Source organism: Nerophis lumbriciformis, linkage group LG37, assembly GCF_033978685.3.
Source record: "Nerophis lumbriciformis linkage group LG37, RoL_Nlum_v2.1, whole genome shotgun sequence".
Lineage (NCBI taxonomy): Eukaryota > Metazoa > Chordata > Actinopteri > Syngnathiformes > Syngnathidae > Nerophis > Nerophis lumbriciformis.
This window is the reverse complement of record NC_084584.2, coordinates 12,076,650-12,095,000: the sequence shown is the minus strand read 5'-3', so window position 1 is coordinate 12,095,000 and position 18,351 is coordinate 12,076,650. Positions and strand designations below refer to the sequence as shown.

The 18,351-nt window shown below is 42.4% G+C and overlaps 1 protein-coding gene across 3 annotated transcripts in view; it reads left to right on the top strand.

Moving 5' to 3' along the window:
* Positions 1–17,170, top strand: part of tinagl1 (tubulointerstitial nephritis antigen-like 1) — a 98,225-nt gene extending 81,055 nt beyond the window's left edge. For all 3 annotated transcript variants that reach the window (XM_061931593.1, XM_061931591.1, XM_061931592.1), the window contains 2 exons: positions 5,187–5,232; positions 8,662–17,170. In XM_061931593.1, coding sequence (XP_061787577.1) covers positions 5,187–5,232; positions 8,662–8,829 — 214 coding nt within the window. In that variant the 3' untranslated portion in view covers positions 8,830–17,170. The remainder of the gene's footprint in view (positions 1–5,186; positions 5,233–8,661) is intronic.
* Positions 17,171–18,351: the final 1,181 nt, after the last annotated feature.

Genomic DNA, 18,351 nt, shown 5'->3' with positions numbered 1-18,351 from the left:
CCCAGCCAAGCCTTGCTCTCCCTACTTGCACCCTGCCAACTATCTCCTGGTGTTGGAGCCTGCCAATGGCCTTGGCAGCCTGTTCGGGTGGGTACACGTTAGAGATGCGCGGTTTGCGGACACAACCGAGGAGTCCGCGGATTATCCGCGGGTCGGGCGGGTAAAAATAGATTTTAAATAGATGCGGGCGGGTTGCGGTTGAACCAATTCGGAAATATATATACATAGTTAAATGTTGTTACCCACATACGAAAAACGAGCAGCACTCTTTGAAACAGTCAATTTTTCATCAGGCACCGTGTCCCAGCAACAGTGGCGAAAGTGAGCGCTCCTTCAGCGCATTTTAGAGGCCAGGCGCTCTCGCATGAATCCTGGCACTGTAGATGCCATTTTATTCCTGCATAGTGCTAACAAAAAAAAAAAGTAAGTAGACATACGGTTGGATATGTTAAACGAATTAGTCTAGGTTACCTAGGCTATACCAAATAAGCCCATGTCTAACCTATATTGAGTTCGGTCAGCTAAATAATTTTGATGGTTACGTGTTGTTTGGGCGCACTACAATGCAAAGGAATTAAGGCAATTGCATTGTTTATTGTGGTTTTTTTCTATTCGAGATATACTACTATGTGTGAATAATTATTTGGCCTCGCTTTCAATTGAAGCGCATCTCCGATTGGGGACAATGTAAGGATATTTAGCCTGCTTTGTTTGTCGCGACCGTCTATTTTCATTATAATTCAAGTTTGATGATAAAGTGCAGTCTGATGGGTTTGATTTCCCCCCTTCAGCTATTTGCCTTGGCCAATAAGTTGCAGGTAATTTGTTTTTATTATTTATTTAATTTATTTTTGTTTAAATAGAGATGACATACATTTAATTTAAGTTTGTGCGCGTGATTGACAGCCTAAGGCTTATGAGGCACATTTTTTATTTATTTTTTTATTTCAACTTAAAAACGTATGAGCCTATGCCTACAACATAGGCTATGTGTTTATCTTTATTTTCCTGCCTGTCGTTGACAATGGAGATTGTCTGATATTTTGTCATGGCTGCAGATCAATCAATAAAGGTTCATCTTTGTCGCGAAATTGTTCACTGTTTCACTGTGCACCCCGCCCTCGTCCCTATTTGAGCATTATAACGTTAACAAGTTAATATTCATTGAAATAAATTCAGAACATTTTTTACCTAACGAAAATATAGGCCTAGTCTTTCTAAAACATTTTTTTAACTTCTTAAAAGCCTCGTTCGGCTTTCTGCAACTGCGCACACAAAGTGTGAGGAACGCACTCCTGATCTGAGGGCATTGGCAACAATAGTCAACACTTTCTTAATGGAAATGACAATAATATTATAATAATAATAAATAATATTATCATGCATTAATATCTCTTAGCCACGAATGCGTGGCCAAGAGATGCGTGGCACGCATTGAATGTCTCTGCTAGATTGGATCAGTCTCCTTTCTTTAACAGGCAAAAGCTTTCTAACCTCACTAATGCCTTGCATCGTCTATATTAGATATATAACAACGGGCGGGTGCGGGCGGGTGTGGTTTTGATAAAATGTTGGTTCGGGTGGATGGCGGATGGATGACGACTTTTGTGATGCGGTTGCGGATGAAATAATTGCCTATCCGCGCATCTCTAGTACACGTGCATTCCTCACCGTAGGATCTGAGGATTCTTCCAGCTCAAGAACCAATCTGGCCTTCTCCTGCTTATAGCCCAGGGTGATGGACTGGATCGGCAGATGCAGCGAAGTTGCCCCAAATAAGCCAGTGTCGGAGAAACAACGCGGTAGGCCCAGCCACTTACGGATGTAGTAGTTGGTTAGTCTGTCCAACCCGTTGGCTGTTGAGGATGGAATCTCGCACATCTTCAGTGGCCACATAACCCTTTGGTACAGTGTGAAGTTGTAGCACCACAATATATATGTATATATATATATATATATATATCATTTTTTTATTTTTGTTATTTTTTTTAGCCCAATGCGGCCCTCAAGTCAAAAAGTTTGGGCCCCGCTGCTCCAAACGCTGACGTGATGATGTGCTTGTACCAAAGATGGAAAGCGGGCACTAAGGGGTCGTTGGGTTGGGGGGGGACGATTAGGGCCAGTGGGCAGCGATCCCCTCGGGGCGATCGGCGTGCTTACACTGAGCAAATCCCGTAGCGCTGCGTCTCTTTAAGCCCGCAGCCTGGGAAAGTTTGCGGAATGATCACAGAGGTCTGGACCGGACTTTGTCTGGGCTGCTGATCCACAGGGAGAGGGGATCAGTGTCCCCCTCGCACCCCCCCCGACACCACCAGGGGAAAAGGTCGGCTGCACGGGGGTCACGTCCAACATTGTCCCTCAGCAAGCGAGCTGATTGGACGATTACATTTTGGCTATGTGCATGCGGGGCAAGTGTATATGTGCAACACACACACACACACACATACATGTCTTGCCTACATTGTGTGGACCCACGTTTGGTTAGTACAGACCTGGGCAAATGAAGGCCCAAAGGCCACATGTGGCCCGTTAAGCTTTTCCCGCCGGACATTCCCAAATAATTTTTTTAGATCTTTAAAATGGAAACTGTAGCCGCCATTGTGATATGCAGTGATGTTTTCAAATGACCGTAAGCCTTGAACTATACCAGGGGTCGGCAACCTTTACCAGTCAAAGAGCCATTTTGACCAGTTTCACAAATTATAGAAAACAATGGGAGCCGCATAAATTTTTTGAAATTTTAAATGAAATAACACTGCATACAATTTTTTTTGCTTTGTGCTATATATGAACAAGGGGTCTCAGACACGCTGCCCACACCTTTATGTGGAATTTGAAAGCTGGTGCAGCACATGGGTTTTAAATGATTGGCACTTGTCAGCGTCATGCGTGCCGTGATGGTACAGTATATCGCACCCTCTACAGCCAGCGTACCTGATCAGCCACGCGTTGTATGGGGCTTCCGTTTGCTCACGTAGGTGACAGCAAGGCATACTTGGTCAACAACCACACAGGTCACACTGACGGTGGCGGTATAAAAAAAAACAACTTTAACACTCTTACTAATAATGCGCCACACTGTGAACCCACGCCAAACAAGAATGACAAATAAATTTCGGGAGAACATCTGCACCGTAACACAACATAAACACAACAGGACAAATACCCAGAATCCCATGCAGCCCTAACTCTTCCGGGATACATTATACACCCCCCCCCCCCCCCAAACCCCGCCCACCTCAACCGACGCACAGAGGGGGGGGGGGGGGGGTTGGGTGGTAGCAGGGGTGTATAATGTAGCCGGAAGAGTCAGGGCTGCATGGGATTCTGGGTGTTTGTTTTGTTGTGTTTATGTTGTGTTAAGGTGCAGATGTTCTCCCGAAATGTGTTTGTCATTCTTGTTTGGTTTTGGTTCAAAGTGTGGCGCATTATTAGTAAGAGTGTTAAAGTTGTTTTATATGACCACCGTCAGTGTAACCTGTGTGGCTGTTGACCAAGTATGCCTTGCTTTCGCGTACGTGTGCAAGCAGAAGATGTATATTGTATAACATATGTTGGGCTGGCACTCTGTTAAGACATATTGTAGAGGGCGCTAAATGTTGTACCATCATGGCACGCCCTTATTATAGCCGTAAGGGTGAAAATCGGTGAATATTAATCCCGGGAGTTTTCTGCGAGAGGCACTGAAATCCGGAAGTCTCACGGGAAAATTGGGGGGTTCAGCAAGTAAGCTGCTGAGCCGCATCGGAGTGATCAAAGAGCCGCATGCGGCTCCGGAGCCGCGGGTTGCCGACCCCTGAACTATACAAAGTATTTCAATGGTTGGAATCTGTGCTTTTGCCTTATATACTAGTTACTATGGTAATCTAATTAGTTACTATGGTAATCTAAGTCACAGCAGCTCAGACGAGGCACCAAGCAGTGTGGGTGGGGAGCGTTTCCACAGAGTGTTTCCAGAGCGGCCAGCCTGAAATGTGGGTGTCAGGGACAGACGCGGAAGGAGATTTTTATAACAAAGTTCTAAAGCTTAGTGATATATCAGTGTGGAGGGGGGCGTGGCCTGCGGACCTGCAGCGAAGCGGGGTGTGCCAGGACTGGCTGCAAGATCAACGACAGGTGCGTAGATGGCCCACCTGGGCCACAATCAGATATATCAGATTGTAGGTGGGGGTTTTTTCTACCCTTCACGTTCATATTTTGCTGTTTGTTGCACTTTTGTTGCTTTTTTGCTTGATTGTAAAATATGTCGATAGAGAGGGGGTGTTTTTTAAGGCGGTCTGTCACAACGTTTTTAGCTTTCAATCAGACATTATTGTGAGGTTTTGTATTAGTGTTCCTAAAAATGAATATACCGGCCTCCCAGACACATTTTTTTCTCTAAATTTGGCTCCCCGAGTCAAAATAATTGCCCAGGCCTGGGTTAGTAGGTTGTGAGGGCCCCCCTTTCCACTATAGCTAGAATGATGAACAACATATATCTAGCACTAGATGGGAGTAAAGAGTTGCAACCTCACTTCAGAATGCAAAACACACAAAGTAAAAAAAAAAAAGTTTACTTCTGTAGTTGTGAGGACCAGGCAAATGTCCTCCAAAAGGTCTTCACAGAAAGGGTGGTTTGTCAAGTGTATGTCCACACAAGGATGGTGAGACAAGTGCACACACACACACACACACACACACACACACACACACACACACACACACACACACACACACACACACACACACACACACAGTGTTGTTTGTGCAGCTGTGAGGAATGTGTGGTCACTGGACTGCTGTCTGTAAAAAAAAAAAAAAGTCCTCCATTTGCCAGCACTCCCCTTTTAAAGGTAAAACATGCATCTCTCAGGGGACAAAGTTCCTCTGCAAAAACAGGATGGGAATCGGCTGCAGTTGGCAAAGAGCTCTGATGCAATGCATGCTGGGTAAATAATGGATGGTCGCCAACACGTCCTGAGAACACAAACACTTAAAAAAAATATATATAAAGTATGTTTTTGTCCACTTCCTCATAAGCTGCTCTCTACGTCCTGTTTTGGAGAGGAAAAAGGGTACTCCCTGCTTTTTAGGAATGTCGCCGAGTGGTGTCCAGCCATAAATACTTCTGTTGTTGACCCTCCTTGACCACTGCGACACAGGTGGACACATTTATTGCATCATGTCGTCTTCTCTGCTCTGTGCAGGTGGGGACAGGACACCGACTTTGATGGAGTGCCCAGGAAGTACTGGGTAAGATACTTCCACATTTTAACACCATGCTACGTGGGTAACACTAGCATAGCTACGTGAGCTACATGCTAACAGTGTATTTAAAATCACGCTAGGTTAGCAACACTAGCATATGTGATTTTAATATTATGCTGGGTTAGCAACACTAGCATAGCTATGTTAGCTACATGCTAACATTACATTTTAATACCATGCTAGGTTATCAACATTAGCATAGATATGTAAGCTACATGCTAACAGTGAATTTAAAAATCGTGCTAGGTTAGCAACACTAGCATATGGGATTTTAATATTATGCTGGGTTAGCAACACTAGCATAGCTATGTTAGCTACATGCTAACATTACATTTTAATACCATGCTAGGTTATCAACATTAGCATAGATATGTAAGCTACATGCTAACAGTGAATTTAAAAATCGTGCTAGGTTAGCAACACTAGCATATGGGATTTTAATATTATGCTGGGTTAGCAACACTAGCATAGCTATGTTAGCTACATGCTAACATTACATTTTAATACCATGCTAGGTTATCAACATTAGCATATATATGTAAGCTACATGCTAACAGTGAATTTAAAAATCGTGCTAGGTTAGCAACACTAGCATATGGGATTTTAATATTATGCTGGGTTAGCAACACTAGCATAGCTATGTTAGCTACATGCTAACATTACATTTTAATATCATGCTAGGTTATCAACATTAGCATATATATGTAAGCTACATGCTAACAGTGTATTTAAAAATCGTGCTAGGTTAGCAACACTAACATAAAGTGAGCTGCATGCTAACATTACATTTTAAACATCATGCCAGGTTAGAAACACTTGCGTAACTATGCGAGCGACATGCTAACATTGCATTTTAATATTATGCAAGGTTAGTAACTCTAGCATAGCTATGGAAACTACATGCTAATATTACATTTTAACATCATGTTAGTTGAGCAACACTAGCATAGCTATGTGAGCTACATGCTAACAGTGTATTTAAAATCATGCTAGGTTAGCAACACTAGCATATGGGATTTTAATATTATGCTGTTAGCAACACTAGCATAGCTATGTGAGCTACATGCTAACAGTGTATTTAAAATTATGCTAGGTTAGAAACACTAGCTTGACTATGTTAGCTACATGTTAACATTACATTTTAATATCATGCTAGGTTATCAACATTAGCATAGTTATGTAAGCTACATGCTAACAGTGTATTTAAAAACCGTGGTAGGTTAGCAACACTAATATAAGTGAGCTACATGCTAACATTACATTTTAAACATGCCAGGTTAGAAACACTCGCGTAACTATGCGAGCGACATGCTAACATTGCATTTTAATATTATGCAAGGTTAGCAACTCTAGCATAGCTATGGAAACTACATGCTAATATTACATTTTAACATCATGCTAGGTGAGCAACACTAGCATAGCTACGTGAACTACATGCTAACAGTGTATTTAAAATCATGCTAGGTTAGCAACACTAGCATATGTGATTTGAATATCGTGCTGTTAGCAACACTAGCATAGCTATGTGAGCTACATGCTAACAGTTTCTTTAAAAATATGCTAGGTTAGAAACACTAGCTTGACTATGTTAGCTACATGCTAGCATTACATTTTAATATCATGCTAGGTTATCAACATTAGTATAGTTATGTAAGCTACATGCTAACAGTGTATTTAAAAATCACGCTAGGTTAGCAACACTAACATAAAATGAGCTACATGCTAACATTACATTTTAACATCATGCCAGGTTAGAAACACTCGCGTAACTATGCGAGCAACATGCTAACATTGCATTTTAATATTATGCAAGGTTAGCAACTCTAGCATAGCTATGGAAACTACATGCTAATATTATATTTTAACATCATTCTAGTTGAGCAACACTAGCATAGCTATGTGAGCTACATGCTAACAGTGTATTTAAAATCATGCTAGGTTAGCAACACTAGCATATGTGATTTTAATATTATGCTGTTAGCAACATTAGAATAGCTATGTGAGCTACATGCCAACAGTGTATTTAAAATTATGCTAGGTTAGAAACACTAGCTTGACTATGTTAGCTCCATGCTAACATTACATTTTAATATCATGCTAGGTTATCAACATTAGCATAGAAATGTAAGCTACATGCTAACAGTGTATTTAAAAATTGTGCTAGGTTAGCAACTGTAGCATAGCTATGGAAAATACATGCTAATATTATATTTCAACATCATGCTAGGTGAGCAACACTAGCATAGCTATGTGAGCTACATGCTAACATTACATTTTAACATCATGCCATGTTAGAAACACAAGCGTATTTATGCGAGCGACATGCTAACATTGCATTTTAATATTTTGTAAGGTTAGCAACTCTAGCATAGCTATGGAAACTACATGCTAATATTATATTTTAACATCATGCTAGGTGAGCAACACTAGCATAGCTATGTGAGCTACATGCTAACAGTGTGTTTAAAATGATGCTAGGTTAGAAACACTAGCTTGACTATGTTAGCTACATGCTAACATTACATTTTAATATCATGCTAGGTTATCAACATTAGTATAGTTATGTAACCTACATGCTAACATTGCATTTTAATATTATGCAAGGTTAGCAACTGTAGCATAGCTATGGAAACTACATGCTAATATTATATTTCAACATCATGCTAGGTGAGCAACACTAGCATAGCTATGTGAGCTACATGCTAACATTATATTTTAACATCATGCCAGGTTAGAAACACTAGCATAGCTATGTGAGCTACATGCTAACATTACATTTTACCATCATGTTAGGTTAGCAACTCCAGCATAGCTACGTGAGTTACATGCTAACATTACATTTTAACATCATGCCAGATTAGGTAACACTAGCATAGCTACGTGAGCCACATGCTAACATTGTATTTAAACTCATGCAAGGTTAGCAACACTAGCATAGCTACGTGAGCTACATGCTAACATTGTATTTAAAATCATGCTAGGTTAGCAACACTAGCTATGTGAGCTATTTGTTAACATTACATTTTAACATTACGCCAAATAAGCAACATTAGCATAGCTATGTGAGCTATAAGCTAACATTACATTTTAACATTGTGTCAGATTAGCAACATTAGCAGAGCTATATGAGCTACATGCTAACATAACATTTTCCATCATGCTAGGTTAGTATATTTGCTGCAGAAAAACAGGGTCAGGCATACAAGTCCCATATCTGTAACTGACTGGCGGATAGTTTGCATCATTTTAAGACATGTAGCGAAGCCTGGGGAAGGCAGGGTTTTTTCCCCTTCATGACAACATGAAAAGTGAGTGTTTGAGCGCCTGTTCAATTAAAAATTATAATTGTTGACGTTGATGCATGACAGTTAATGCATCACTTTAAGCCCCTCCATGTTGTCATTCCCCCCTCAGATTGCCGCCAACTCCTGGGGGAAGAAGTGGGGCGAGGAGGGTTACTTCCGTATCGCCCGTGGGGACAACGAGTGCGAGATCGAGACGTTTGTGATCGGCGTGTGGGGCCGTATCGCCATGGAGGACATGCACCACCACCACCATCGCCGCCGCCGCCGCCACATTTAGACACAAGACAGGAAGAAGGCCGCTAATCCCTGAAGGGAACCTCACCACAGCATCTGGACTTTGAAGGTGGGCGGAGTCACTGCAATCTAATGCCACGCCCACCTTGTCACGCCAGCGCAGCTAAGATGAAGCCAGGTGAGGCAGCTCAGGTACCAAAGTCTTCCAAAGATTCCAAGAAATCCCCATGCATCAACAGACCTTTTGGGGACAAGAGACAACGTGACACAAGGACACTTCCTGTAACACCATCTTGTCAGAACTACTTCCTGTTCCACCATCTTGTCAGGATTACTTCCTGTTCCACCATCTTGTTAGAACTACTTCCTGTTCCACCATCTTGTCAGAACTACTTCCTGTTCCACCATCTTGTCAGAACTACTTCCTGTTCCACCATCTTGTCAGGATTACTTCCTGTTCCACCATCTTGTTAGAACTACTTCCTGTACTACCACCTTGTCAGAACTACTTCCTGTACCACCACCTTGTCAGAACTACTTCCTGTACCACCACCTTGTCAGAACTACTTCCTGTACCACCATCTTGTCAGAACTACTTCCTGTTCCGCCATCTTGTCAGAACTACTTCCTGTTCCGCCATCTTGTCAGAACTACTTCCTGTACCACCATCTCGTCAGAACTACTTCCTGTACAACCATTTTGTCAGAAATACTTCCTGTAACGCCGCCATCTTGTCAGGACTACTGCTTGTAAAGCCACCATTTTGTCAGGACTACTTCCTGAAATTCCGCCATGTTGTCAGGATTACTTCCTTAAACACCACCCTCTTGTTAGAACTACTTCCTGTGAAGCCACCTTCTTGTCAAGACTACTTCCTGTCACACCACCTTCTTGCCAGGACTACTTCCTGGAACACCACCCTCTTGTTAGAACAACTTCCTGTGAAGCCACCTTTTTGTCAGGACTACTTCCTGTCAAACCACCATCTTGTCAGGACTACTTCCTGCCGCAACACCATTTTGTCAGGACTACTTCCAGGACTACTCCCTGAAACACAACCCTCTTGTTAGAACTCCTTCCTGTGAAGCCACCTACTTGTCAGGACTACTTCCTGTCACACCACCATCTTGTCAGGACTACTTCCTGCCGCAACACCATTTTGTCAGGACTACTTCCAGGACTACTCCCTGAAACACAACCCTCTTGTTAGAACTCCTTCCTGTGAAGCCACCTACTTGTCAGGACTACTTCCTGTCACACCACCTTCTTGCCAGGACTACTTCCTGGAACACCACCCTCTTGTTAGAACAACTTCCTGTGAAGCCACCTTTTTGTCAGGACTACTTCCTGTCAAACCACCATCTTGTCAGGACTACTTCCTGCCGCAACACCATTTTGTCAGGACTACTTCCAGGACTACTCCCTGAAACACAACCCTCTTGTTAGAACTCCTTCCTGTGAAGCCACCTACTTGTCAGGACTACTTCCTGTCACACCACCATCTTGTCAGGACTACTTCCTGCCGCACCACCGTTTTGTCAGGACTACTTCCTGTCACACCACCATTTTGTCAGGACTACTTCCTGTCACACCACCATCTTGTCAGGACTACTTCCTGCCGCACCACCATTTTGTCAGGACTACTTCCTCTCACACCGCCATTTTGCCAGAACTACTTCCTGTCACACCGCCATTTTGCCAGAACTCCTTCCTGTAACGCCACTATCTTGTCAGGACTACTTCCTGTAACGCAACCATTTTGTCAGGACTATTTCGTGTAACACCGCCGTCTTGTCAAAACTACTTCCCATAGTACCACAATCGTCTTGACAAAACTACTTCCTTTAGTACCACCATCTTGTCAGATCTACTTTGTCTCACACCACCATCTTGTCAGAACTACTTCCTGTACCACCACCATCTTGTCAAAACTACTTCCTGTACCACCATCTTGTCAGAACTACTTCCTGTCACATCACCATCTTGCCAGAACTACTTCCTGTCCCACAGTCTTGTCAAAACTACTTCCTGTCACACCACCATCTTGTCAGAACTACTTCCTGTAACGCCGCCATCTTGTCAGAACTACTTCCTGTATACTGTACTATAACGTGGAAGAACACGAAGCGCTCATTACTTCTACCCTTTGTAGCCAATGGAACCCGCTCATGTCGACAGCCTACTTACGGTATGTGGTCAACCACTCTGTGCCGCAACCCGCTTATGTCGACAACTCGTCAGTGTCGGCAGCCCGTTTATGTCGATAACCTGCGTATAGCGACAACCCTCTTATGCTGACACCTCGTTTATGTGGAGAACCCGTTTATACCGATGTTTATGTTGACAACCTACTTATAATCGACAACCCGCTAATGTTGACAACCAGTCTGTGTCAATGACTGGCGTGTGTTGATAACCTGCTTAGATCGACAACCCGCTTATTTGGACAAGCTCCTTATGTTGACAACCAGTATGTTGGCAACATTTATATGGACAACCTGCTTAGGTCGACAACCCGCTTATATCGACAACCTGTTTAGACGACAACCTACTTATAACGACAACAAGCTTGTGTTGCCACCAGTCTGTGTCAACAAACAGCTTATTTTGACAACCCACGTATGCCGACAACCCGTTTTTGTAGACAACCTACTTATGTCGACTACCCGCTTAAGTCAACAACCTGCTTATATCGACAACTCACATGTCGAAGACCTGTCTGTCGACAACACACTTATTTTAACAACTTGTTTAAGTCGACTACCAGTCTGTGTCGACAACCACCTTTTTTCAACAAGCAGATTATGTCGACAACCTGCTTATATGGTCAACCCACCTATTCCGGCAACTTGTTTATGTCGACAACCCGCTTTTGTCGACAACCTGCTTATATGGTCAACCCTCCTATTTCGACGACTTGTTTATGTCGACAACCCGCTTTTGTCGACAACCTGCTTATGTCGACAACTCACATTTTAAAAACCTGTCGCTCTACAACTCACTTATTTTGACAAACTGTTTAAGTCGACAACCTACTTATATCGACAACCCGATTATGTTAACTACCAGTCTGGGTCGACAACCACCTTATTTCAACAAGCAGCTTATGTCGACAACCCACTTATTCCGACGATCCGCTTTTGTCGGCGACTGGCTTAAGTCAACAACCTGCATGATGAAAACCCGTCTATAACTCACTTATTTTAACAACTTGTTTAAGTCGACAACCTACTTACCTCCACAACCTGTTTATGTCGACAACCAGTCTGTGTGGACAAACAGCTTATTTCAACAAACCACTTATGTTGATAACCCATTTATGTCGACAACCAGTCTGTGTCGACAACCAGCTTATTTCAACAAACCACTAATGTTGACAACCCGTTTGTCGACAACCAGTATGTGTCGACAACCAGCTTATTTCAACAAACCACTTATGTTGACAGCCCGTTTATGTCGACAACCAACTTATATCAACAAACCACTTATGTTGACAACCCGTTTGTCGACAACCAGTCTGTGTCGACAACCAGCTTATTTCAACAAACCACTTATGTTGACAGCCCGTTTATGTCGACAACCAACTTATATCAACAAACCACTTATGTTGACAACCCGTTTGTCGACAACCAGTCTGTGTCGACAACCAGCTTATTTCAACAAACCACTTATGTTGACAGCCCGTTTATGTCGACAACCAGCTTATTTCAACAAACCACTTATGTTGACAACCCGTTTGTCGACAACCAGTCTGTGTCGACACCCAGCTTATTTCAACGACCACTGTTGTTGACAACCTGTTTATGTCGACAACCCGTCTGTGTCGACAACCAGCTTATTTCAACAAACCACTTATGTTGACAACCCATTTATGTCGACAACCAGTCTGTGTCAACAACCGGCTTATTTCAACAAACCACTTATGTTGACAACCCGTTTGTCGACAACCAGTCTGTGTCGACAAACAGCTCTTTTCAACAAACCACTTATGTTGACAACCCATTTATGTCGACAACCAGTCTGTGTCGACAAACAGCTTGTTTCAACAAACCCCTTATGTTGACAACCCACTTATGTTGACAAGCCATTTATGTCGACAACCAGTCTGTGTCGACAAACAGCTTATGTCAACAAACGACTTATGTGGACAACTCGTTTGTCGACAACCAGCTTATTTAAACAAACCGCTTATGTTGACAACCCGTTTATGTCGACAACCAGTTTATTTCAACAAACCACTTATTTTGACAGCCCGTTTATGTCGACAACCAGTCTGTGTCGACAAACAGCTTATGTCAACAAACCACTTATGTGGACAACCCGTTTGTCGACAACCAGCTTATTTAAACAAACCGCTTATGTTGACAACCCGTTTATGTCGACAACCAGTTTATTTCAACAAACCACTTATTTTGACAGCCCGTTTATGTCGACGACCAGTCTGTGTCGACAACCAGCTTATTTCAACAAACCACTTATGTTGACAGCCCGTTTATGTCGACAACCAGCTTATTTCAACAAACCACTTATGTTGACAACCCGTTTGTCGACAACCAGTCTGTGTCGACACCCAGCTTATTTCAACGACCACTGTTGTTGACAACCTGTTTATGTCGACAACCCGTCTGTGTCGACAACCAGCTTATTTCAACAAACCACTTATGTGGACAACCCATTTATGTTGACAACCAGTCTGTGTCAACAACCGGCTTATTTCACAAACCACTTATGTTGACAACCCATTTGTCGACAACCAGTCTGTGTCGACAAACAGCTCTTTTCAACAAACCACTTATGTTGACAACCCATTTATGTCGACAACCAGTCTGTGTCGACAAACAGCTTGTTTCAACAAACCCCTTATGTTGACAACCCACTTATGTTGACAAGCCATTTATGTCGACAACCAGTCTGTGTCGACAAACAGCTTATGTCAACAAACCACTTATGTGGACAACCCGTTTGTCGACAACCAGCTTATTTAAACAAACCGCTTATGTTGACAACCCGTTTATGTCGACAACCAGTTTATTTCAACAAACCACTTATTTTGACAGCCCGTTTATGTCGACAACCAGTCTGTGTCGACAAACAGCTTATGTCAACAAACCACTTATGTGGACAACCCGTTTGTCGACAACCAGCTTATTTAAACAAACCGCTTATGTTGACAACCCGTTTATGTCGACAACCAGTTTATTTCAACAAACCACTTATTTTGACAGCCCGTTTATGTCGACGACCAGTCTGTGTCGACAACCAGCTTATTTCAACAAACCACTTATGTTGACAGCCCGTTTATGTCGACAACCAGCTTATTTCAACAAACCACTTATGTTGACAACCCGTTTGTCGACAACCAGTCTGTGTCGACACCCAGCTTATTTCAAAGACCACTGTTGTTGACAACCTGTTTATGTCGACAACCCGTCTGTGTCGACAACCAGCTTATTTCAACAAACCACTTATGTTGACAACCCATTTATGTCGACAACCAGTCTGTGTCAACAACCGGCTTATTTCAACAAACCACTTATGTTGACAACCCGTTTGTCGACAACCAGTCTGTGTCGACAAACAGCTCTTTTCAACAAACCACTTATGTTGACAACCCATTTATGTCGACAACCAGTCTGTGTCGACAAACAGCTTGTTTCAACAAACCCCTTATGTTGACAACCCACTTATGTTGACAAGCCATTTATGTCGACAACCAGTCTGTGTCGACAAACAGCTTATGTCAACAAACGACTTATGTGGACAACCCGTTTGTCGACAACCAGCTTATTTAAACAAACCGCTTATGTTGACAACCCGTTTATGTCGACAACCAGTTTATTTCAACAAACCACTTATTTTGACAGCCCGTTTATGTCGACAACCAGTCTGTGTCGACAAACAGCTTATGTCAACAAACCACTTATGTGGACAACCCGTTTGTCGACAACCAGCTTATTTAAACAAACCGCTTATGTTGACAACCCGTTTATGTCGACAACCAGTTTATTTCAACAAACCACTTATTTTGACAGCCCGTTTATGTCGACGACCAGTCTGTGTCGACAACCAGCTTATTTCAACAAACCACTTATGTTGACAGCCCGTTTATGTCGACAACCAGCTTATTTCAACAAACCACTTATGTTGACAACCCGTTTGTCGACAACCAGTCTGTGTCGACACCCAGCTTATTTCAACGACCACTGTTGTTGACAACCTGTTTATGTCGACAACCCGTCTGTGTCGACAACCAGCTTATTTCAACAAACCACTTATGTGGACAACCCATTTATGTTGACAACCAGTCTGTGTCAACAACCGGCTTATTTCACAAACCACTTATGTTGACAACCCATTTGTCGACAACCAGTCTGTGTCGACAAACAGCTCTTTTCAACAAACCACTTATGTTGACAACCCATTTATGTCGACAACCAGTCTGTGTCGACAAACAGCTTGTTTCAACAAACCCCTTATGTTGACAACCCACTTATGTTGACAAGCCATTTATGTCGACAACCAGTCTGTGTCGACAAACAGCTTATGTCAACAAACCACTTATGTGGACAACCCGTTTGTCGACAACCAGCTTATTTAAACAAACCGCTTATGTTGACAACCCGTTTATGTCGACAACCAGTTTATTTCAACAAACCACTTATTTTGACAGCCCGTTTATGTCGACGACCAGTCTGTGTCAACAAACCACTTATGTTGACAACCTGCTTATATGGTCAACCCACTCATGTCGACAACCACCTTATTTCAACAACACACTTATGTTGACAACCCGTTTATGTCAACTACCCGGGTTTGTCGACAACCTGCTTATGTCGACAACTCACATGTCAAAAACCTGTCTCTCTACATCTCGTTTATTTTGACAACCCGCTTATGTCAGCAACCTACTTATATCGACAAGCCGCTTATGTTGACAACCAGTCTGTGTCAACAACAAGCTAATTTCTACTTATGTCGACAACCCACTACTCGCATGACGAAAACTTGTATATGTCAACGACTCGCTTATTTTGACAACATGTTGAAGTTGACAACCTATTGATATCAACAACCCGCTTATGTCGACGTCCAGTCTGTGTCAACAATCATCTTTTACGGTCAACCCACATATGCCGACAACCCGTCTACGTCCACAACCCGTTCATGTCGACCAACTCATCGAGGCCATTTCTGTGAAAAATGGTCCGTTTATGTCGACATGTGTTGTAGTATTGAGTAACTACTGTCTAGCATTAACCCTGACTTCCTGTTCAGTGCAAAGTAAACTTCAAAATAAAAGCATCGCAACTAACAAAATAAATGCATATATATTAATAAATATATAATTTAAAAAAAACAGTGCAAAGTAAACTTCAAAATAAAAGCATGAGTAAGCGGGTTCCACTGTAATCTAAAGAACATATTTCATAATGGAAAAGACAAATAAGCTTCAAAGTTATGTTTTGTATATTTGACTAACATTATTTTTATACTTTCTTCACATGTTGCTGCTCCTGCCAAACTAACCAAAGAAATATATCATTGTCATAAAACAATTAAAATAAATATATATTGGTCATAAAACAATTAAAATAAATATATCATTGTCATAAAACAATTAAAATAAATATATATTAGTCATAGAACAAAAGTCTTTCAGACACAATGTGGTGAACATGTGTGACCTGTGACACAAACACCACACTCTTATTAAACACCACACTCTTATTAAACACCACACTCTTATTAAAACTGAATTATTCCTCACACTGCTGGACAAAAGAGCAACTGTAATGTTAGTATGTTTAACCACATCACCATAACAAACATCTAATGTATATAAACTATTTATTACATGTACGCTAACATGTCTTATATATGTATTACATGTCTTGGATACACATTTCCAATACAACCCATAGGGGGCGCCACAAATGTAATTTTTGTCCCACTTCCCTTTGTGTTGCTAAACTGTCATATCGGAACAATAGCGTGCATGCCAAATACTGAGCCCACTTTTAGCTCCACTTCCCGAGGCAAGTATTTCCTCCGACAAATAGCGAGCCCGCCCGCGACACAATCACTATTACGTCATTCATAACCGTCTGCATTATCGCTAGTAACACATTTATAAACGGTTTATTACGTCATGTTGCCGAGTGGGAGGGGCCTCCAGCGTGGTAACCTGTAGTTACCACTTTCCTTTAATCACACACACACACACACACAGTGAATGACTCCGTCGTGACCTCCAGAATGTGCTTCTACTACCTTCAGCTGGTCCTTGAACGCACCGCAAGCTCTCCATTCATCGTATTTATATGAAAGATAAATAAATTATGTATTATATTTTAGTGCTGACCAATAAAAGCCTGAGAAAAGCTGACGGTGTTGTCGTGTTTTTCCAAGTGTGGTGTCTCTTTAAAAAAAAAAATGTTTAAAAGGTGGCACAACAGGAGGCGGACCTTGACCTGGCAGTCCTGCATGGCTGACGCTGCGTTCAAGGAACGACAAAACGTGAGTGTGTGCACTTTTTTGGTCTTTTCCTGCCTCACGCTCATGTCCACGTTTTTATTTCTTGCATAATTCTCCAGGAGATGCCTACCCCCCCCCCTCCCCTCGGACCCCCCCACGCCCACTCCACACACAGTGCAAAGGTCAGAGTTCACACAACGGGCTGGGGAACATGAATGAAACGCTAAAATGAGCCCGCAAACATATTGGGAATTATTCTAATAAAGTAGTCAAACAAAACTGTCATTAGGCACAGGTCACGTTCATAGAAAAGTACGTAAAATAGGAAGAGAGACTTTATAATACGAGGTGGGAGGGAGGGAGTAAGCTCAGTTTGGAGGGGGGGGAGGAGCGTATGACGCAACTCAGTGGAAGGTGTCCCCCACTGGGAACAATGGTGCTTTGCTAAATGAGCAAGGAGATGGGAGAAGAGATACTTTCAGTGAGTCATGGCGGACAAGGCAAGTGTGCTGAAACGCTAAAATGAGCACGCAAACATATCGGAAATTGTTCTAATAAAGTAGTCAAACAAAACTGTCGTTCTCTGATTTGTTTTTGAGGAGCGTCTCCAAAAAGGCACAGGTCATGTTCATGGAAAAGTATGTCAAATAGGAAGAGAGACGCGTAATTATTTATAATACAAGGTGGGAGGGAGGGAGTAAGCTCAGTTTGGGGGGCGGGGGGGGGGAGCGTATGACGCAACTCAGTGGAAAGTGCCCCCCACTGGGTACAATGGTGTTTTGCTGAATGAGCAAGGAGATGGTAGAAGAGATACTTTCAGTGAGTCATGGCGGACAAGGCGAGCGTGCTGAAACGCTAAAATGAGCATGCAAATATATCAGAAATTGTTCTAATAAAGTAGTCAAACAAAACTGTCATTCTCGGATTTATTTTTGAGGAGCGTCTCCAAAAAGGCACAGGTCAGGTTCATAGAAAAGTATGTCAAATAGGAAGAGAGACGCGTAATTCTTTATAATACGAGGTGGGAAGGAGGGAGTAAGCTCAGTTTGGGGGGGGGGGAAGCGTATGACGCAACTCAGTGGAAAGTGCC